The sequence below is a fragment of the Anolis sagrei genome, chromosome 4 (genome assembly GCF_037176765.1).
Source record: "Anolis sagrei isolate rAnoSag1 chromosome 4, rAnoSag1.mat, whole genome shotgun sequence".
NCBI lineage: Eukaryota > Metazoa > Chordata > Lepidosauria > Squamata > Dactyloidae > Anolis > Anolis sagrei.
This window is the reverse complement of record NC_090024.1, coordinates 100,905,992-100,930,012: the sequence shown is the minus strand read 5'-3', so window position 1 is coordinate 100,930,012 and position 24,021 is coordinate 100,905,992. Positions and strand designations below refer to the sequence as shown.

The 24,021-nt window shown below is 40.1% G+C and overlaps 1 protein-coding gene across 1 annotated transcript in view; it reads left to right on the top strand.

Annotated features, from left to right (window-relative positions):
- FBXL7 (F-box and leucine rich repeat protein 7) overlaps positions 1–24,021 on the top strand; it is a 223,567-nt gene that overhangs the window by 193,674 nt on the left and 5,872 nt on the right. Inside the window, exon 3 of the mRNA XM_060774670.2 lies at positions 12,706–13,317. Coding sequence (XP_060630653.1) covers positions 12,706–13,317 — 612 coding nt within the window. The remainder of the gene's footprint in view (positions 1–12,705; positions 13,318–24,021) is intronic.

Here is a 24,021-nt window from a genome sequence, read left to right as displayed (position 1 = left end):
GTTTAGAAACAAATTTTTCCGTTGTTACCCAAGCCTACTGCGCAGGTGTTGGAAGAGGAGCAGCAGCGAAAGCGGATTAGAGAGATAATCATGGCCCTGAGTGATTCTGAAACCTTTGAAGGTTTCTCCGACTGTGAGATGGGGGATGGGGAGGAAATCAGGGGAGCCAAGCGGGTTACTCGCGATCCAGAGTCTGACGAGGAAACTCAAAGGAAGCGTATCCGTGATATACTTAACTGTCCTACAGAGGACGAAGACTTCATGGGCTTTGAAGGGAGTGATGGGACTGGGAGTGACATGGGAGAGGAGGATGGGCTTGATTGGACCTGTGTACAGGAGATTAGAGATATCTGTACCCAATCCACCTCTAGCGATGACTTCGAGGGGTTTACTGAAGAATAGCAACCGCGGAGCACTTGTCAAGATCTAAGTCTTGACAGACGCTGGCAGAGGTGGAGGGATGGGCGTCCGGGTTCAGCTGCAGGGAATGGGGCAGCTGAAAGCGATGATGAAAGGGCGGGGAGCACCTCATCTTCTGATGAAGAATTTTGGATAAAAGTGGGTATTGTTTCAATGGATCTTTACAGAAGGCAAAGTGTCTCTTTTGGGGTGTGAATCTTTGTTCCTGCCACAATTCTCGAGCTTGGGTCCTTGGACTACAGATTCCTGTGTTCCTGTGTTTTCATCTTGTGTATCCGTGACCAACGACTTCTACTCTACTGCTATCGACTCCGGACCGTTTTGGACAACGCTTTTGCTTCCTGGACTAATTTCTCTGGTTTACATCGTGCCTTGACTCTGGAACGTTTCTGGACTACGCTTTTGCCTTTACCTAACGCATTTTTGGACTATTATTGTACTCTGTGAGTTTCAAGCGGTTTGCTACATGTTTTTGTTATACCGGATTATATACCAGGATAATCCGGATTATATTTAAGTTGCATTTTTCACCTTGTTTTTGCTATAGACTCTTAGTTCTTACTTGGGACACTGAAGTCAGTGTCTCCAAGTCTTTTTTGTTATCAATAAACTTGTGTTTGGACCTTTTTCAACGTGTTGGGCTTCTTTAAGACTTCTGGGTCTTGACAGATGTTCATAAAGGGATCTACAGCCTCCTATCCACACAATCACTCTTAACTTTACTGTTGGAGCCCAGTCAGTGACTGTGTTCCGGGATCAGGCTGCTTTGGATGTGGGGAGTGATGTCAATGAGTTTCAAGATGGCAGTGGTTTGGTCAGTGATCATGATGCAGATAATGACCAGGAGATGCCTGTTCAAAGTGTAGTTTCCCAGGATAATGTCCCTGAGGAGTGTGGGAATGATGGTGTGCTTTCTGAATTGTTACCAGAGAGTTCCCATGATAAGAAACATGAAAACAGCTCGGCACCTGGCCCAGCTGCAGAAATTAATGAGCAAATAGATAATGAGCAAATAGAGAGATGAAAGGAGATTAGTCAAAACAGGAGAGCCAAACGATGGCTTCGGTGGTCTGCCAGGCTTCGAGAGAAAAAGATAAGTTCTCAGTTAAAACGAAACCAATTTCTGAATGCTAGAGACTTAACTAACGAGGAAATAAAAGTCCCAAGTACAGGATATATAGTCAGATGAAGCATCATTTGGAATCAAGTCAAGATCTTGTTCTTGTTCATGGAAGCTTTGCTTGAGAAATTCATGTTTTAAGTGCCTTTGTTTCATGTTTTTGATTCTTGGATTTTATGCTCTATATTCATGCCTAGAGTTCATGTTTCCTGATTCTTTCCATTTTATTTGAAAAGTTTTGCCTTGGTTTTTATGGATTTTGCTGGAATATTACCCTGGATTACTTTGTTCCTGCTTATCTTCCTACCTAATTGGACTTACCTATTTCTTTAAATTGTTTTTTACCTTACTGCTTTTTAATTATTTTCAATAAAAGGATTGTTTTCCATCCAAGGGTATGATGTTTAAAGTCAGAGGGCTTTTCCTGTCCTGGAGTGCAACATTTACAGAATTTCCCAACCTTTGGTCCTCCAGGTGTTTTGAACTGCAACTCCCACAATTCCTAACAGCTGGTAACCTAGGATTTCTGAGAAGTGAAGTCCCAAACATCTGGAAGACCAAAGATTGGAAACATGTAACATATTATGTCAGAACCAAACATAAATGTTATATTCAGCATCCTTATCAGGAATTTCAAAATCCCAAATCCAACATTGTCCACGTCGATAGATTTTAAGGATGTTGTGAGCCAAGCCATAAAAATATATGTGTGTTCCCTCTCCCTTTTTTACCCCGGTGGTGCAGGGGGTTAAAGCCCTGTGCCTGCAGGACTGAAGACCGACAGGTCATAGGTTCGAATCCGGGGAGAGGCGGATGAGCTCCCTCTCCTCTATCAGCTCCAGCTCCTCATGCGGGGACATGAGAGAAGCCTCCCACAAGGATCAAAAGGATCAAAAATTATCCAGGCATCCCTTGAGCAACGTCCTTGCAGACGGCCAATTTCTCACAACAGGATGCTCCTGACACAACAACCAAAAAAAAAAAAACCCTTCCTGTCGTTTTGCCAAAGGTGTTCCAATGTATTTTTCTGAGAAGAGGATTATATCTTTCATTGGATTCTACAGAGAATTTGTGTCTCAAGTTGTATGTTAGTCATGACTAGAGCAGTCTGTTGAGTCCATTATATTTAATTCAAAGTGCTGGCTTTAGCCTATAAAGCCTTAAACAGTTTCGGCCCAGCTTACCTGTCTGAATGTATCTCTCCCTATGAGCCATCTAGGAATTTAAGATCACCTGGGGAGGTCCTGCTCTCGATCCTGCCTTCGTAAGCCTCTCTGAGTCCCTTGGGGAGATGGTGGCGGAGTATAAATAAAGTTTTATTATTATTATTATTATTATTATTATTATTATTACTATTACTATTATTCACAGGCGCCTTTGGCAGAGACAAGGGACAGGGCTTTCTCAGTGGTGGCCTCTCAGCTGTGGAACTCCCTCCCTCCTTAGAGATATTAGATCGCTTGCCTCCTTCCTGACCTTCTGAAAAAAAAACCTGACTCTTTGAACAAACCTTTGGAAATGCAGTGCAATAGACAAACATGGAATTATGTAAGTTTGAAACAAGGAACAGCTTAGATGTTGCTATTGGATAATGAGATTAACAGGAAGACATTGGTTATTATATGTTTTAAATGGTTTTTTGTATTGTATTGATTTTATAATGCTGTTTTAATTGTATATTGTGGATTGTTATGGCATCAAATTGCTAACAATTTGAGTTGCACTTAGGCTTGAGAAAGGCAGGATAGAAATATCATAAATAAATAAATCAGTATGTCAAATTATCATTCAACAATTTATTGGATGGGTCTACCTTTGTTGAGAGCAAGCAGCAGGATGCCAGGTGGTGATCCCCACCCCCCAAAATGGTAAGAATCCATACCCTACATTGGTATGTAGCATCAAGAAGAGTTTTGTTGTATTAGGTCAAAGGCTTTCCTAGTCTAGCATCCTATTTCCTTTCCATCCAGCCAGATGCCTGTAGGAAGCCCATGAACAGGACCTGAATACAACAGAATCTCCTCCTGGTCATGTTTCGCAATAACTCATGTTGACACTTACCTCCAATACTGGAGACAGTATATATTAGCAGCAGTATGATTAGCAGCACAGATAACGTTGTCTATCCTTCATGAATTTATCTAATCTTTTTCAAACCACCCAAAGTTGAGAACATCACAGCATCTCCATGGTAGTAAATTGTTGGCTGGTCCTTGTGCAGTCACCTTCCTCTCTCTCGGAGTGATTTTTCAAAAGCAACCAAACCATGTTAAACATGTTTAAGAGATAATAAAGCGCCCAATAGACAGACAGAAGATAAATGTGCAAGGCACTGGAGGAGACAGACAAAAGATAAATGTGCAAGGCAGTCAAAGAGTAAAAAGGGGAGACAGGCTGCCTGTCTGTGAAGCATTAGAAGAGACAATTGCACTAGATTTCGAAGGCACGTATGTGGCCTTTTCCAGAGTGAACGAAGCTGAGGGAGTCAAATGTGCCTATCAGCACTGAAAAGCCTCATTTGTTGTTATTTACAGGTTCATCTGTACAGAATTAAAGCCCTATGGTATTTGCTAGGGTTGTACATTCATAAAATCATAGAATCATAGAGTTGGAAGAGGCCATCCAGTCCAACCCCCTACTAAGAAGCAGGAAAATTGCATTCAAAGCACCCCCCACAGATGACCATCCAGCCTCTGCTTAAAAGCTTCCTAAGAAGGAGCCTCCACCACACTCCGGGGCAGAGAGTTCCACTGCTGAACGGCTCTAACAGTCAAGAAGTTCTTCCTAATGTTCAGATGGAATCTCCTTTATTGTAGTTTGAAGGGTCCCTGCTTACATTATAAGTTGCTCTGAGTCCCCTTGGGGAGATAGGGTGGAGTTTAAATAAAGTGATTATTATTATAATTATTAGGCAGCACCTGCTATGATTGACAGTTACATGAGGAAATGAGCATATTTAGCCTGGAGAAGACTGGATTGACAGGGGTCTGTTCCTCTGTCAGTTGGGAAATATCTCACTTGTGGTCCACACCCCTCTGTCTGTCTGGAGATTGTGACAGAGACATTGCTTCTGCCTGTTGTCCCAGTGATCATTCAACTGGAGTGCATGGGAACATCATTTACCTGCTTCACAGTCAACAAGGGAGTAGAAGTCAATCAATTTCAGTGGTTGCTGCCCAGTAACATGAAATCCCCAACAGGATTCCAGACTCTTGCCTAGTTTGGTGTCATCAGTAAATTTAAGAAAGGTATTCACTATTTCATCATTTACAAAGTTATTGAACACTTCACATATCTCTGTATCACTTCACATATCACTTCTCTCCAGGATGATAGCAAACCATTGGTGAATACTTGTTGAATTTTTATTACTAAGTTAGCTACAAATCCAGCTAATAGTCGTATTCTCTAGTCCAAATTTTGTTAGCTTGTTGTCACCATTATGATAATTGCATGTTTCTTCTCAGGAACTATAGTGACTTAACTGGATAGTGTTCTAATCAATTGATGTTTTCTTTTTTTGTGTACAAAATTACCAATATATTTAAAAATTCCAGTTTATCCCCTCTTTTTGATACAAATTTCCCCCTCCCATCTATTTATATTTAGTAAGGCATACTGTGTGCGCACGCAAACACATTTTTCTGCTTGATATTTGTGCAGTGTGTGAATGTCATTCCCCACTCTTTCCACCGAACTTGGTGGCAATGACAAACTTTTCACAGAGTTGCTGTGCTGGCAGCAGTGAAGATGCTGATGCAAAACCAAAAATGTCTTGGCACAGTGAGCGTATGTCTATTGTTGCTTTTTGTTTGTTAAACAAAGGCAACTGTGGTATTTTTAGTTCTATAGAAAATACGGGAAGCAAAAAAAATCCTATCCTTGCCAAGTGGCAAGGGACAAAACTGGCCAAGGGAAAAATTATTTCCAGATTTCCACAAAAGAATTTGAAGGCTATGTTTCACATGTTGTATAGTACTCTGGTCTGCTTTGTCATTCCATCAAGTATATTGAAAGCAGCTTCGTTCTTCTGTCTTGTGGCCACAGGGAATGCTCCGGGTTCGTGTCCCCTGGTGTGTGAATGTTCAGCATGACCAGAAGGTGGAAACATTGTACTCCTGTTTACAAGACAAACAAATAGACACACTTCAGTATCAGGGAATATTTACCCCCATATACCAGTTGCTGAGGAATTATGGCAATGACCTTGTGTTGTTGTTCTGGTTTTTCCTATGGGCACTTGGCTGATCTCTCTTGGAACAGGAATGTTGGACTAGATATGCCTTTGTTCTGATCCAGCAGGGCTCTTCTTGTGTTCCTAGGAATAAAAAAAGAATGAGTCAGGGGGATTTCCAGTGACATTGCCATCATGACTACTTACTCAACCAGTGGTTCTTAATCTGTGGGCCGCAGACCACCAGTGAGCCACAAAGACGAAAATCTGATCCTTGAGCCTCCTTCCTTTTTATTTATTTTTTATTTCCACTTCTTTTGTGCTGCCTGCTACTCCTTCCTTGTCGTTGACCATGGTATATGTTCTCTATCAGAAACTAGAGCTGATGTGGTCTATCCAATGCTATTATCTGAATCAGCACCCTAAACTGAATCTAAAGTTGACCAAAAATCTAATTCGTAACCCTTTTGGTACTAATGCCAGAGAATGGTCCCTGGTCAAAGTGGTCCCTGGTCAAGTAGTCCATGGCCAAGTGGTCCCTGGTCAAAGTGATTCCTGGTCAAATGGTCTCTGGTAAAAAAAAAAAAAAGGTTGGGAACCACTGTACTAAACAATCTCCCCATCTCCTGCTTCAGCAATATGAATGAGGACTATCGCCAGCAAATGGTTGGGGCGAAAGGCTCGGAGCATAGGTATGATAGAGATTAAAAGCTTTGCTTATTTCATTCCCACCTATAATAATTAAATGTTTCAAGAGTTTTCTCCCTGCTCACCAGAGTTTCTGCACCTTTAAAGATTATATCATTTAGGGAGAGGCTTATTCAAAAAAACAATGTTCTTAAGGCATTATTTAGTTTGCCTTGCTGTTTTGCTTTTGGTGCTGAAAATATGTCTAGCGTTTTCAGTGGAGTCACAAAAGTGTTACTCATGGTGTAATCCCCATGAACTGTACGGCAGCATTGTATCTAAAATACCAGAAAATGTGATGAAATGGGTGACTATAAAAAAAACAACAGTCACAAAAATGGTATGTGATTTGAGCACATACAGAGAAAACCATGTGATTCGAAGTATCATTGTAATTGAAAGTTGAAAAAGTAAATTGTAATAGAAAGTTGAAAAAGTAAATTAGAATAGAATATTAGCCTTGTATAAATAAGATAAGGATGGGCTTATGAAAAATGTGTTTGTGGATATAGCTAAAGGGATATCCATCACTTATTTAAAATTCAATAATAATAATAATAATAATAATAATAATAATAATAATCTTTATTTATACCCCACCACCATCTCCCCCGATGGGGACTCGGAGCGGCTTACATGGGGCCAAGCCCAAACAACAGATTACAATATAAAAAATACAAAATTACAATAAAATAAACAACATAACATTAAAGTATAAAACATCAAAGCATATAAACCATATACATAGAACATAAGAACCGAACATAAAGACAAAGAGCGGGCCACATGTACATAAAATGATTTTTAAAACTCCAGGTTAGATAAAGGGGTAAAACTAATTGTAAGTGGAACTCATGGAGAGACAGGATAATAAGCAAACCTACTTACGGGGCGTGGGGGACTCCTAGGACAACAACAACAACAATTCTTTATTGATTAGTCAATTTTGACCATATCAAAACATGCAAAACATACACATACAGTAAAACCATATATGAATACAAGGCATCATGGCCTACTGGCCTGTTGACCCACTCCTAAATAATTGAGCAATTACAAGATAAAGAGGACAAGAACGCTGAGGGAGCAATAGCATGAAGTTGTGTGACTACTCTCTGAAGGCGCAACGGCAGAACCAGGTCTTGAGACTCTTTTTAAAAGTTTCTAAAGTAGAATGTATATTTACAAGATGATGACTTGGGGAACTGCACATTAAAAAGCAAGGATGCCACTGTTCTCTCTGTGATTATCAATGCTTTTATGCATATGACGAAGATTATAATTGCAGGTTTCTTCCAATTCCCAGGATTGCTTGTTGACACTGAGACAAGACTTAAGAGAGTGTGGTTGCTTGGTGAAGAATGTATGACTAGGCGCTATCACAGTTGTTCATTCTCAGTACCAGATGAGAAGACTTTTACTGTCAAAGTGGAGAAAAATATAGTCCATATAAGGAGATACTCTATAGCTATTGTTGTTGTATGCGTTTGAGTCACTTCCAAGTAAACTTGTTGTAATAATTTGAGCACTGGACCACGACTCTGGAGAATAGGATTCAAATACCCACTTGGCCAAAAAAACCCATTTGGTGACCTTGGACAACCCTCTTTTTGCCACTTCTTGCTTTCCTTGCCAGTCTCAGCTCATTCCTTATATTACTCAAAAATCACTTTTCCCAGTAGTAAATATTAGGCATTTCCTTTTCCTTTTTTAAAAAATGAGGGCATTCAAGAGAAATTATTGTGATCTTTCAAAGTTTTTTTTCTTGCATTCTCTTCTTGGAATATTTCGTTCTAAATTGTTCTAAAGTACTTACAAAATTAGGGGGCACTGGTGCTTTGCTTCTAAATGAGTGTTTCTAAAGTTGTGGTGGTGAAAATTTCAGAACTTTAACAAAACTTTCAAAATTTTGTTATAAATGGCATTTCCTACTTGGTACTGTCATAAAAAACGCCAATAAGGAAATAATAATGAAATTTTGAAAGTTTTCACCACCAGAACTTTAGCAACACTTTAGAAACAAGGCACCAGCGCCCCCTAGTTTTGTAAGTACTTTAGAACCATTTAGATTTATTTATTTATTTATTTGCAGTATTTATATTCCACCCTTCTCACCCCGAAGGGGACTCAGGGTGGATTACAATGCACATATACATGGCAAACATTCAATGACAGTTAGACATACAACATATATAGACAGATGCAGAGGCAATTTAATATTCCGGTTGTGCCCAAGCATTTTCCGGCTTCATGAGGGTATGCTGGATTGTGTCTCAATTCTGGCCACAGGGGGAGCTGCCACTTCACCGTCCATTGTGACACCAAGTCCTTTGATGAGGTAGTTCCTCATTCTTCTGCACGCTGCTGGAAGGTTTTGATGGCGTTGTAAATTAGTTAAATTAGAACACCATGCTGGTTGCTTTTTTTAAGGACCCTTCCAGACAGGCCCTATTTCCCATGATCTGATCCCAGGTTTTCTGTTTATCCCAGATCATCTGGCAGTGTGGACTCACATAATCCAGTTAAAAGCAGAAAATCTGGGATCAGATCCTGGTATTTTAGGGCCTGTCTGGAAGGGCCCTAAGATTAGTTTTCAATCTCAATACTAAATGAATATACGGTTTCTCTCCTATGCTATTGCTATCCCTTTTGGTTTGTAGACCAAAACAGGATTCTCTCTCTCTCTCTCTCTCTCTATATATATATATATATATATATATAAGCTGTATCTGCCACGTGTTGCTGTGGCCAATGTTCCTTCTCTCTCTCTTCTTTCTTTCTCTCCTTCCTTCCCTTGCTCTTTCCTTCCTTCCTTCCCTTCCCTTTTTCTTTCCCTTTTTTCTTCTCCTTTCTTCCTTCTCTACCTCTTTCCTTCCTTCTGTCTTTCCTTCCTTCTTTCTCTCTTTCCTTCTCTCCCTCTTTCTTTCCTTCTTTCCCTCCTTCCTTCACTCCCTTTCCTTCCTTCCCTTATTTTCTTTCCTTCTCTCCTTCCTTCCTTCTCTACCTCTTTCCTTTCTTGCCCCCTTTTCCTTTCCTTCTCCTTTCTTCTTTCTCTACCTCTTTACTTCCTTCTTTCTTTCCCTCCCTCTTGCTTTCTTATTTTCTTTCTCCCCTCCCCTCCCTCCCCTTTCCTTCCTTTTTTTCTGTATTGTCATTCATTTTTTCATCATTTAGCTTTGGGGGGGGGGGTTAAGTCCTTTCCACTGTTTTGGGGGGGATTTTATGAGTGATGGTCACTTGTTGGTCTGTTAGGGGAGTAGTGTCCAAATTTGGTGTCAATTCGTCAAGTGGTTTTTGAGTTATGTTAATCCCACAAACGAACATTACACACACACACACATATACATTATATATATATCATTTCAAATGTCACTTCCCTCAGTTTGTGTTGATATAACACAATCACTCATACATTTTTATGATACTGTAAGAAAACCTTTTGAAATTCATGAGATTACCCTAAGTCGACAGGCAATTTGTAAGTCTACACATACACATAAGTTCTGGTTTAGCCAGCATGTTTGTTATGCGATTTAACTTTAACTTTTATTTTTAATGCAGGTCAAGAGAAAAAAATAGTTAATTATTTTTGGATTTTTTTTGAAAAAATAAGTTTATTAATGTTTGTTTTTAAAAAAATTAGTTTATCAAAGTTAAAAACAATCTTACCCTCCCTGAGTCCATAGCTAAATATTCCTATTCAGGTTCAGCTGCAGACTTTGGTGCATTATGATGTTGTAGGCAGTGGCAACAGGAAGGAAAAGGCCCCAAGTGCAGCAATTACTAGAGAAGTAAAGCATGAGCTTTGCCTGCCCTCCATCCCCACCCTTGCGTGACCCTGGAAAAATTGCCCTGCCATTGCACTTGACTTTTTGATGTAAAAGCCTTAGCTCAGTGGTAGAGTGCAGGCTTTGCATCTGTAAAAGGTCTTGAGTTCAATCGCCAGTTAAATGAGCCAGAGACTCTGGAGACCACTGCCGGACTCTACAAGGCAGGGCTGGACAGAGCAGCGCTCTGACTTGAAAGCAAAGTAGCTTCAAATATTCTGTTTCCACATTTATAAAGGTCACATCCGATTTTTGTAAAAGGCCCGAGCAAGCCACTTCCATATTTTTAAAATCTCTGGCTGAGATCCTTTACATGGATTAGATAAGCCGGATTTACACCACTGCAACTAATTGTTTTGGTTGTTAGGAAGGTTGGAATTCTGTTCCCACAATACAAAAGCCAAAATTCTCTCCTAATGTATTTTATATAACGGCTCAGCCCTCCCCTGCCCCCCTCAAATTATTCCTGCATTGTTGGAGAGCAGGGAGATGAGCAGCGATGCATCCAGCTATTTTTCTGTAACTGGACATACTACAGGGACATTATCTTCAAGGGACTGTAGTGTTTGCTGTTGCAATTCATATAAGGCAAGCTCACAAGCTGATAAGAATCCAAAGACGGCAGAGGCAGAGTTTATTTCTCCTTAAACTCCAGCATAGTATTGTAGATGAGGACTGCCAAACACAGGAACCTGTACCTATTAAATACTATACTGTACAGCATAAAGAGTTATTATTATTATTATTATTATTAGTAGTAGTAGTAGTAGTAGTAGTAGAAACACAACAAGATGAGTCCACAACAGACAAGATCACTCAGCTGGCTGTTGTATTGGATCACACGTCGGACACTTCCCAAGTGTCTAGGACTGTGTCATGTATCAGTGAATAATGCGTGCAGATCCCAGTAAGGTAGCCTTCTGCAGCTGGCAGATAGAAATTTTGTCAGTGCTAATTGTGATTAAGTGCAGGCCAAGGTCTTTAGACACTGCACCCAGTGTGCCAATCACGACTTGGACCACCTTCACTGGCTTGTGCCAGAGTCTTTGCAGTTTGATCATGTCAGCTTTTCCAGTTGTTTCTCTTTAATCCTGCTGTCACCTGGGATTGCAACATCAATGATCCTTATTATTATAATTATAATTATTATTATTGACACAAAAACACAGTATGTCACAGTAAACGAGATCTATATGCTGGATTTTGTATCACAAAATCACAAGTCGAACACTTCCCAAGCGTCTAGGACTGTGTGATGTATTTTCGAATGATGTGCACAGATCCAAGTCAGGTGGCCTTTTGCAGTTGACAGATCGTGATTTTGTCGATGTTTATTGTTTCCAAATGCTGGCTGAGATCTTTTGGCATAGCATCCAATGTGCCAATGACCACTGGGACCACCTGTACTGGTTTATGCCAGAGTCTTTGCAGTTTGATTTTGAGGTCTTAATAGCAGCTAAGATATTCCTGTTGTTTTTTCTCAATGCGACTGTCACCTGGTATGGCGACATCAATAATCCAGACTTTTTTCTTTTCCACAATCATGATGTCTGGCATGTTGTGTTCCAAAACTTTGTCAGTCTGGATTCGAAAGTTGCTATTATTATTATTATTATTATTATTATTATTATTATTATTAAGTGATGCAATATAGGGGCATCCCAAGGACTCCTGGAAGTGTTTGAGGATGCCATTGCAGCATGCCCAGCTTCAGGAAAATATCTGAATGCATCCCCACTCATCCCAGTACTCTCTGTCAACACAGAAATGAGCAGGTTGGGAAGTGGGACTGTACTCTTTACAAGGTAAATTTGGGAAGACTCGCATTGGGAGACATAGTTATGTGATAGATGTACACCACCAAATGTAGGATCTCAGGCCCTTCATTTCCCATTAAAACAAGATAGAGAGGAAAAACACATTGTTTTAGAATCGAATCACACTCCAAATGTCCAATGATTTCAAGAAAACTGACAAGAAATTATTCTGGGATGCCACATGGCTTTGGGATTGACATTTGACCCACATACCTCCTGCTTTCCATATATGATCCTCAATTAATTCTAATGAATAACATGATGACAAAGGAATGTGTATCTTTCTTTACAGCATAGAAATAGGTTGATACAATGCATATTGTATTGACCATTACTGTGATGTCTGCTCCTCACTCATTACCCCAGTAAATGGCAGTAGATTATGAATCTACATGTCTTGTCAGATATAGTTTCTACTGTTTTTATTATTGTTATTGTTTTTGTTAAAATATTGTTTCAATATTTTAAATTTTGAATAGTTTTTATGATTGTTTTTAACTGTATTCTGATATTGTTATGGCATCAAATCACTACTGGCTGTGAACCGCCTTGAGTCTGCTCTGGCTGAGAAAGACAGTATACAAATGCAGTAAACAAATAAATAAATGTGTACTTTAGCATAGCATACCCTCATTGTTCTGTGTTTTTCATGTCTTTCAGATTCCGACCTGAGCATGCGTACCCTCAGCACACCCAGCCCAGCATTAATATGTCCCCCAAATTCACACAGCTTGCAGAATGGAAAGGCATCTTCCACCTCTTCCTCCTCAGTCACTGGGGAAACCATTGCGATGGTTCACTCACCTCCTCCAACTCGACTCACCCATCCGCTCATCCGCTCTGCCTCCCAGCTTCGGAAGGAACAGGCCAACATCGATCGGCTCCCAGACCAGTCAGTGATCCACATCTTCTCCTTCTTACCCACTAATCAGCTGTGCCGCTGTGCCCGAGTTTGCCGCCGCTGGTATAACCTCGCTTGGGACCCTCGCCTTTGGAGGACTATTCGCCTGATGGGCGAGACAATCAATGTGGACAGAGCGCTGAAGGTGCTGACCCGGCGGCTTTGCCAGGACACACCAAACGTCTGTCTCATGTTGGAGACGGTAATTGTTAGTGGCTGCAGGCGGCTCACGGACAGAGGTCTCTACACCATTGCTCAGTGCTGTCCAGAACTGAGGCAGCTGGAGGTGTCGGGTTGCTACAACATTTCCAACGAGGCAGTCTTTGATGTGGTCTCACTGTGTCCAAACCTGGAGCACTTAGATGTATCAGGTAATGGAAAAGATCTCAGCATTTTTAATGGGCAACTACAGGCAGTGTTATCCTGCTTAGAGGAGAAGCACTGAAATGAAACTAGACTTCTTTGACACACCTCATTGATTTCTATGAGCTACTCAAAATAGAACTAACAAAGAATGTAACCTTGTGACTTCTAACAAAGGAAAAAAACCCACTTTGTATTTTAAACATGCAGACACACTTTACTATATCTGGATGTGTGCATGTGCATATTAACAAAAACCAAAATCCATATGTATAGGATGGGGTTACTTGGATCAGCATTGCTACATCTAAAAAGACTTTGGGATTGTTATTGGTCATAAATTGAACATGAGCTGGCAATGTGATACTGCAATAATGAAGACAAGTGTTATCGTAGCCTGCATTAATCTATATAAATAAAAATGTAATGTTCGTTTGTGGTATTCACAGAACTCAAAAACCACTGGGGCAATTGGCACCAAATTTGGACATGATACACCTAACAACCCAATGTATGTTCTCCAGTCAAAAAACCATGAAAACAGAAAGCAGAAAGGACTTCTGAACTGCATGTCGACAAAGGAGATACTGCATGTCTCCAAAGAGACCCAAGGCCATGCCCCCTCCTCCTCGTGGGGAAACAGCCAGCCGTTAAAGCATGAGGAGCCAGGCGCGTGTGCATTGCCCCCCTCCACATACACACATACAAGCGAGAGTGGGCACCATGGGAGTGGAGGGGGAGGCTTGCCGCATGGAGCCCCTTCTCTTTCCCTGCTATGCTAGGAGGGCGGTCTCCTCCTCCTCCACCTTTCCCTGTTGGAAGAGGTCGGCAGGTGGGGGAGGGACTTTCTGTAGACCCATCTTTCTTTTTTAACTCTTTCCTTTCTGTCTGACTTGCTCGCCTGTCTCCGGCAACACGAGCACACATTTAACACACACACACAGGAGGTAGCTGCCTCTGCCACACTCCACCCGAAAGGACTCCCTTCCCCTGTTTCCTCCCTCCCTTTCTTTCCTTTTCTTCCTTCCTTCCCCTTCCTTTCCTCCCCTCCTCCTTCCTTCCTGTCCCTTTCTCCTTCCTTTCCTTCTTTCCCTCCTTTCCTTCCTTCCTGTCCCTCCTTTCTTCTTCCTTTCCTTCTTTTCCTTTCTTCCTTGTTTCCCTTTCTTCATTTCCTTCCTTCCCTCCTTTCTTTTCTTTCCCTCCTTCCTTCCTTCTTCCTTTCCTTCTTTCTGTGTAAGATATAAATACAATATTTTATATATTGTTATATAGATTGCTATATAATATGTTACTATTATATTATTATTATTATTATTATTATTATATTACTATATAATACAAATTAAATGGAAGGGACAGTCAAGAAGTAACGAGGGAAAGAGGGAAGGAATGAAGGAGGGAAAGGGGAAGGAAGGAAGAGACAAGGAAGGGAGGGTAAGAAGAAAGGAAAGAAAGAAAGAAAGAAAGAAAGAAAAGCAAGGAAGGAGAGAAGGAAATAAAAAAGTGAAAGGAAAAAGAGAGGGAAAGAAGGAGAGAAGGAACAAAAAGCAGGGAAGGAAGGAAGGAAGGAAGGAAGGAAGGAAGGAAGAAGGAAGGAAGGAAGGAGAGAAGGAAGGATGCAACCAAAGAGTAAAGAAGGGGGGAAAGAAACAGGTAGAGATGGAAGGAAGAAGAGAAATAGGAAGGGAAAGAAATAGAGGGAAGGAAGGAAAGAAAGAGGGAGGGAAGTTTGGCCACAGCAGCGCCTGGTGGGCACAGCTAATAGAAGTATAATTTCCACATTGAGGGACGTAACAGTGCCACTATATTCTGTACTGGTCAGGTCTCATCTGGAGTATTGTGTTCTTTCTGGGCATTTTTAAAATGATATAGGCAAGTTGGAGTGAAGGGCAACCAAGGTGAGGTATGGAGGTACAAAACATATGAGAAGTTGAAAAAATTTAACATGTTCAGCTTGACATCATCACTTCTTTAAATACATCAAGGGATGTGACGAAGATGAGGGTGCAGGCTTGTTCTCAGCCCCCTCGGAAGCTGGAACTAGGCCTCATGGTTTGAAGTTATAGGAAGGTAGATTTTGATTGAATATCAGAAGGAACTTGTGTTGTTATTGTTGTGTAATACTGTATATTGTGCTTTTGTGTTTTAAATTGGATATTGTGACTGATTTTACCCTTGTTGTAAACCGCGTTGAGTCGCCGGTTAGGCTGAGAAACTGCGGTATACAAGTAAAGTAACTAACTAACTTGACAGTGAGAGCGGTTTAGCAATATAACTTTTCCTACTGAAGTGGCGGGATCTCTTTCTCTGGACATATTCAAATAGAAGCTGGACAGCTCCCTGTGGAGATGCTGCATGTCTAGAAGGAGTTGGAGATTATGGCCCACAGGACCCTGTGCATCTTTATCATTCTGATTATTTGATCTTAAAGTGACAGATTGGCCTGTGTTTACGTAAAGACATATCAGTTTTGGTCAGGGAAAAGTTTGGGAAAGTCCCTTACTTGTACTGAAATTTCCACAGTCTTCCAGCCGAGATGACCACAAAAACTAAGGAATTGTAGTCCAAATAAATGATGTCTCCAAGCTCTCAATTAGAGATATGGCACAACATGGACCTCAGAATGAAGCAGGAGATATTGGGCCCCTTTAAGACTAGGGAGAGGATGAAACCCCTTTAAATTCTTGGAAAATGGAAATCTCCATAACCTTTACGATCTTTGGAAAGGCATGACCTTGTTAGAAGTCACAGCCTTTAGAAAAAGGATGCCACAACCTCTTAGTAAAAGCATGACCTGTTACTAGTTATAACTTTTTTGGGGAAAACGGCATTCACTACCATTCATGCAAAGCGACTAGGTTTCTCAGCTGTTAAACTGATATACCTAGGTATGTCTTTGAACTGTTAGGGACAAAATGCACAAAAATTCAGCAGAGTTTCAGAAGTGTTATTTTTAGTTCCAAAAACATCTACTCTCCCTTAAAACCTCTTGGTTCAAATCATGCCCTTGAAGTGGCGGATTTATAGCTCTGTCACTGCCCTGGGTTCTCAGTTCGACCTGACATACCCAAAAACAGTCTCAAACAGCTCAGATAGATTTCTTTATTTACAGCTGTGAAGGCATACGGTATCAGCTGTACTCAGTTCAAAGTGGACACCGCACGCAGACAAAACATATTCCAGAGGGTTATTATATCTACTTGTAAACATCTCAGGTCACAGTTCTAGCCTAGGTCAAGTTTCCCATATTTAGACATATTATAAAATCCTCTACTTTCATTGACTTAAGCTCACTTCTGCATTCTACCAAAATATGTACTACAAAAGATAAACAAAAAGACACAATATGTATCGCTCCTTCCCAAATGGGAATTCCTGCTTTTTCTAACTTTGGTTCATTCACCCTCAAGAGACAAAAATAAGTATACTTCTTTAAAAGTAAGATAGTTGGTTTACTCAGAGACTTCATGTATTCAGCATACAGGTACTTTGCTTATCAATCCAGTTACAAGTAGATTTGACGTAGTTTCTCTGCGTATATAACACAGGGCTTCTTTCTTAGAAAGTCTAATTCCTTCTATATAGCATTCTGTTCCTACTGAAGTCTAAAACATACAGTTCTTACTAAAGTCTAAATTGAACTTTACATGGAATCTGAGCCCTGAACAAGCCCAGACCTGATCACATGGTCTGCAGCCCCTCCCACACCAAAGAGTTAAGGTTAAATTGCATTCCAGTACACACACATACAACACAGTAATCAATAGTAATTATATACACAATAGTAGAGGCTTGAGAAGCTTGCTATTTCCAACATAAATGATCCAGTGAAATTGGACCACCAAAACTCCTAGATAGTTGAGCCAATACTCCAGAAGACAGGAGCAAAATTCAAAATGATCTTAACAGATTAGAGAGTTGGGCAAAAGCTAACAAAATGAAGTTCAACAGTGATAAATGCAAAATACTCCACTTAGGCAAAAAAAAACGAAATGCAAAGATAGAAAATGGGGGACGCCTGGCTCAAGAGCAGTACATGTGAAAAAGATCTTGGAGTCCTCATGGACAAGTTAAACATGAGCCAACAATGTGATGCAGCAGCAAAAAAAGCCAATGGGATTTTGGTCTGCATCAATAGGAGTATAGTTTCTAGATCCAGGGATGTCATGCTTCCCCTCTATTCTGACTTGGTTATATTTGGAATATTGTGTCCAATTCTGGGCACCACAATTGAAGAGAGATATTGACAAGCTGGAAAGTGTCCAGAGGAGGGCGACTAAAATGACCAACTGTCTGGAGAACAAGCCCTATGAGGAGCGGCTTAAAGAGCTGGGCATGTTTAGCCTGAAGAAGAGAAGGCTGAGAGGAGACATGATAGCCATGTATAACTAAGTGAGAGGAAGTCATAGGGAGGAGGGAGCAAACTTGTTTTCTGCTGCCCTGGAGACTAGGAAGCGTAACAATGGCTTCAAACCACAAAAAGGAGATTCCATCTAAACATTAGGAAGAACTTCCTGACTGTGAGAGCTGTTCAGCAGTGGAACTCTCTGCCCCGGAGTGTGGTACAGGCTCCTTCTTTGGAAGCTTTTAAACAGAGGCTGGATGGCCATCTGTTGGGGGGTGCTTTGAATGCAATTTTCCTGCTTCTTGGCAGGGGGTTGGACTGGATGGCCCATGAGGTCTCTTCCAACTCTAGGAAATGTGTACTAATAAGACTTGAGACAGCAATTTTTGTTGAGCCCTCCCAGGAATAAGAAAGGATGACTGTTACTTGAGAGCAACCTATGCAGAACACAAGGAGAGCCTATCTAGGCACACATTGTGCTTGGGAAAGTCTTCATATTTAAGGAAGCTATGATGGTAACAAATGAGAATAGTAATTTGCCTTTTCCTCTGCAATTTGCAAGGAGGTAGAATTAATAATACCTGCTTATCACTATTTAAAAAAATATTTGGGGTCCCTGCATTATAGCAGACCAAAACAGATGGATTAATCGTAGGGCAGACCTTTCAGAGGTCCTCTCTTCTTATCACCAAGATTGTTCAAGGGGTATCAGCAAGGAAACAACTCCAACAGTTATGTTTTTATCACCAAGGCACAATAACATTCTTAAGCATGGAGTTGCTGCAAGGCACTTGTTATGTTTGCTGACTCAGAGTAAGATAACCCCCTGGAATTCATAGTCTGCTGTGAATGAAGTGTTACATAGTGTGAGTAATAGTGCCCTCTGCTGAGGAAAAGGCTTGAACTAGCAAGAACATTTGCCAGATCTGTCTTTTAAATGCAAAGGAATCCTGTAGTGCCTTTGAGACTGAGAGAAATATGTTGGTAAGCTTTTGTTGTTTAAATCATAATCATGGAGTGGAGTGTCAAGGAAAGACACACACACACACACATGAATGAAAATGCAGGTTATATGTGTGGACAGCAATGTAAATGCAATGTATGGTGATAAGGTGATAAGTACAGGAAATTGAAAGAGTCATCCTAGAGATATCCCTGTGAGCAAAATATATGACCCACATTCTTTTCCATAGTTTCTGGAGCAGATGTATATAATGATTTTCTCATTGGGGGAACATTCTCTTGAATGAGCAGACCATACACTGTGTGTACAGCATTTTTCACTAAGCCAGTACACAACAGGAAAATGTAATACAGGGGTCCTCAAAGTTTTTAAACAGAGGGCCAGGTTAAAGTCCCTCAAACTGTTGGAGGGCCGGATTATAATTTGAAAAAAGCATGAATGAATTCCATTATTATTATTATTATTATTATTATTATTAAATATTCTTTATTAATTTTTTTCTTAAAATCGGTACAGGTTTTATAAAATCATCATAGTAAGTGAGAAAAATGAAATAAAGCGAAAAAGATATAGATGAAAAAAGTGAAAAAGAAAGAAAGACAGAAGTTAAAGAGAGAGAAAAGAAAGAAAAAGAAAAAAATTGTGAAAGATCTTGACCCCCTGGTATCTTTCCGAAGTTTTCTATATGTTCTTCTTATCTTGTGTTTTCACTTCTTATCCTTCTTACATCATTCTTTCCCTTCTCTCTTTGCATTTCATTTTATCTCTCATTGTGTAGTTTCAGATCACCATCTCTTTTTTCTTTTCTCTCAGATATTCAGTAATTTCTCTCCAATCTGTTTACTTCCTTCCCATTTCTTTATTCTTCAATAATAGGAAGGCTAGTCTATCCATGTTTCTGATTTCTAAGATCTTTGTTAACCATTCATCTTCTTCTGGTTCCATTTTCTGCTTCCATTTTCTTGCGAAGCATATTCTTGCTGCTGTTAATATTAAGAATAATATTCTGTCTGTATTTTCATCCACCTTGTTATCATACATGCCTAATAAGAATAGTTCTGATTTCCATGGCAGTTGTATTTTTAGCATATTTTGAATCTCTTTCTGTATTTTCTTCCAGTATTCTTTCGCTTTGTCACATGTCCACCACATGTGGTAATAAGAGTCTTCTTTTACTTTAAAAAAGCATGAATGAATTCCTGTGCACATTGCACATATCTTATTTGTAGTGCAAAAAAAAAACCACTTAAAAACAATGCAATAAACAAATGAAGAAAATTTCAACAAATATAAACTTATTAGTATTTCAATGGGAAATGTGGGCCTGCTATTGGCTGATGAGATACGATTGTTGTTGTTGTTGTGTGCTTTCAAGTCATTTCAGATTTAGGTTGACCCTGAGCGAGGGCCAGGTAAATGACCTTGGAGGGCCATATCTGGCCTTCGGGCCATAGTTTGAGGACCCCTGATGTAACTGATAAGAGCAAATGGGTGAATGTGGATGTCTTAGCTTGCTTATTCACATAGAGTCTACTGAAGGCAAATGGTGTGTTTCCTATTCATTAATGAATAAGCAGTTTGTTGTTAAACACCCTTAAATATTAGGCCTGGGTAACAATGGAAAAATTTGTTTCTAAAATCGATTTGTATTTGGGGGGTTTTTTTGTTTCGATATTTAAAATAATTTCAAATTTTTCCTTTTAAAAAGTTCGATATTTACGAAATTTCGTAAATGGTAAAAAATTAACGAATCGATTTCCGAAACAATAACGAATCGATTCATTAATGGCGGACGCGACCGCGAAATACGCTAAAAAACCTCCTTCTGAAGCTTCCCACTCCCTCTGTTGTTGACTGTTGGTGTGATATTATAATTTTTTTTTCACTAATTAAACCATAAAACTGGCCCAGACATGCGGAAATAATAACGAAACGACCTCGGAACAATAACGAAACGAATACAATATCAAAATGCGAAGCATTTACAAAACGTTTTTGAAAATTCGTTTTTTTTAATAATTGCTCCAGAATGGTTCGTTATCGTTTTGTAATTGAAAAAATTAACGAATTATTAACGAATTACGAATTAACGAAACGAAACTGCCCAGCTCTATTAAATATATCATTTTGGAAAATGGAAATCTCAAGAAGCTTTTGGAGATCGTATGATATTTGGAATGGGATGGCCTTGTTAGAAGTTGCAACTTTTTGAAAAATGATGCCATAACCTCTTAGTAAAAAAGCATGACCAACTAGAATCATCCTTTTGGAAAGTGGCATTCACCAGCATTCACGCTAGGCAGCTAAGTTTCTAAGCTGTTAAACTAGTGTACCTAGATATATCTTTGAACTGTTAGGGTATAACAGTTAAATACATATAAATAACTGAGAGGAAGTCATAGGGAGGAGGGAGCAAGCTTGTTTTCTGCTGCCCTGGAGACTAGGATGCAAAACAATGGCTTCAAACTACAAGAGAGGAGATTCCATCTGAACATGAGGAAGAACTTCCTGACTGTGAGAGCTGTTCAGCAGTGGAACTCTCTGCCACGGAGTGTGGTGGAGGCTCCTTCTTTGGAAGCTTTTAAACAGAGGCTGGATGGCCATCTGTCGGGAGTGCTTTGAATGTGATTTTCCTGCTTCTTGGCAGGGGGTTGGACTGTATGGCCCATGAGGTCTCTTCCAACTCTTTGATTCTATGATTCAATTATTCTAAGGACAAAGATATGCCAATGCACAAACACACACACATATTCACACAGCTCACACAGCAGAGTTTATTTATATATTTACAGTATTTATATACCACTTTTCACACTCCTGGGGGGACTCAAAAGCAGTTTACAAAAAATAATGGCAAAATTCAGTGCCTTACATACATAAACCAAATCATAAATCAAACAGCAAATCACTAAGCATAAAACACAATAAGACAAATTCACCATAAGATAATAGGACATTTAAATATGAAATATTAAAATTAAAAACACCTAATGAAAACATTAAAATCATATGATCCAAAGTTGTAGAGCGGGCCATTCCAGGTGTCGATTACACATATTCCATATTTACTTCTTGTACTGCATTACTTTACTAGTCAAAAGCTTGGTTCCATAACCATGTCTTTGTTTCAGAAGTGTTCTTTTTAGTTGCTCAAAAAAGATCTACTCTCCCTTAAAATATATTTGCCTTTAAATCATGCTCTCAAGAGACAAAAATAAACAATCTTCTTTAAAGGTAACATAGTTGGTTTGCTCCCAAACTTCATGCATTCAGCATACAAGTACTTTGCATATGAATCTAGGTAAAATAGGATTTTAAGTAGTTTTTCTGTGTAGGTAACACGGGCCATCATTCTTAGAAACAATACTCCATAGTCCAAAGCACCTCTCTGTTCTGAGAGTCTGATGGAGTCTCTGCCCAGTCTCAAGCATACTTCTCTACTGAAGTCTAAACTGAACTGTTCTAAAATGGAGTCTGAGTCCTGAACAAGCCCAGTTCTGATCACATAGTCTGTAGCTCCTCCCACTACAGAGAGTTAAAATAAAATTGCAAACCAATATACACATATACAATACAGTAAGCAAACAACTAGTGTAGGCTTGAGAAGGTTGCTATTTTCAACATATTACAGGTGAAAACTGGTACGCATCAAGGCATGTAACATCTGAGTATTGCCAAGAGGGCAAAACCTATTTGTGCTGTCGCACGCTGGGCCTGTGCATAAGACTGTAGTCAGGACATACATTCTGTGTGCCCAACGGGACGCCGGGGCTGCCTCAGATTAAAGGCCCTTGGATTTCCTTAAAACAGAGTCTTTAGATTGCTTAAAGATTCAACAAAGTTCTTTATTAATGAAAACAAATAGGTACTTTAAGACTTTCTTAATAGTCTATTGGCTCTCTCTCAATCTTGTCCACAGGGAACAGGCACTATCTTCATAACTGTATACTAACTAATGGGGAAATCCTTAACTTCTAATCTGGGCAGTCTGTCTTTGCCTCTGTTGGCGTGGAGCCCCTGCACCCAGTACCAACTACTTCTGGCTTCCGCGAGAGACCCTTACCAAGCAGAGCTTTGTAGACTTCCAGAGGAAAAAGGAGTTCAGGTTTCGGTGATGGCTGGCTGAAGTCCCTCAGCAAAGGAGCTGTAAGGCTGTATAATCCTCGGCCAAGCTACGGGACCTTTCTCCCCGGCCAAGCTGTAGAAGATGAAGCTTTCTACAGGAGCTCTTGGTTTTATGTCCTGTATGAGAGGCTTCTCTGTGTGGACTGTCCCCAAAAAGGCTCCTATTCCCTCCAAAAAACCCAAAAAGGGGCCGGGACCAGGGAACCTAACTATAATTGACAGGTGGCTTGCCCTATGATTGCAGCCAAGAGAAGTTACCTATCTGCAGAGTCCCTGAAACTTAGGACTACAACAAACATTCAATGCAAAGCAAACAAAATTGGAGCTCCTGGTACAGCTGTACCTGCACACTATTAATGAGGAAGAAAACACATGCTAGATGCTGCAGTAGTTTCCATTTGCCAGAGCCTTCTGGGAAGAGCACGATTTCACCATTTCTCTTCTCCTCCACCCATTGAATTAGTTTACTTTGAATTCCATTTATAGCTAGTGAAGTAAGCCGAGATATAGAGGGGAAAGGGAAGGGGGGGAGAGGGAAAGTAGGACATTTTCCAAGTAGCTGGAAAAGGGACTGTCTCTACCAAATCAGGGCAGTTGGAAGGCATATGGTCACATATCTCAGACTGTCCCTATCATCAGATCAGCGCCTGCCATTGCACTTGAAAGCCTTTGATTTTCCTGATGCATACTATAAGTATTTAATGTTTTTAGAATAAAGAATGATATTTGGCTGAGGATTTTCCCAAGCCTAATTAGACTCACACTGTTTTGATTTGCAGAGCCACTCCAGGTTCTCTTCAATAATGCATCCTGGTAATAAAAACCTTCCTGTCAAAACCACATTTTTCCATAATTCTTTTTTCCTCCCTTTTTTGTTGCTGAAAAAAACTAGCCCTTAGAGCCTTGGGGCTTCCTATACCTGTGAATCTGACTGCAAACCATTATCTCACAAGCTGGCCAAAGTTCTTTCAGTTGACTTGAAACTTTCTCCTTCCATTTCAAATCCCTTACATTTCCTTTGTGGAAAAAATTCTGCTATGAATCTGCATGTTTTTACATCTTTATTACTTGGGACAGATAAAACAGCTGCAACCACAGGGAAAGGTTGTTTTATTTTAAGACACAGACAGGAAACCTTTCTTGAAATACAGTAGGCCTGCTTATTACGTGAGCTTGTTGAACATGGTTTCATTTATATACAAAGAGCTCTGAATGCCATTCTTACTCTAGAGCAGTGGTTCTCAACCTGTGGGTCCCCAGGTGTTTTGGCCTACAACT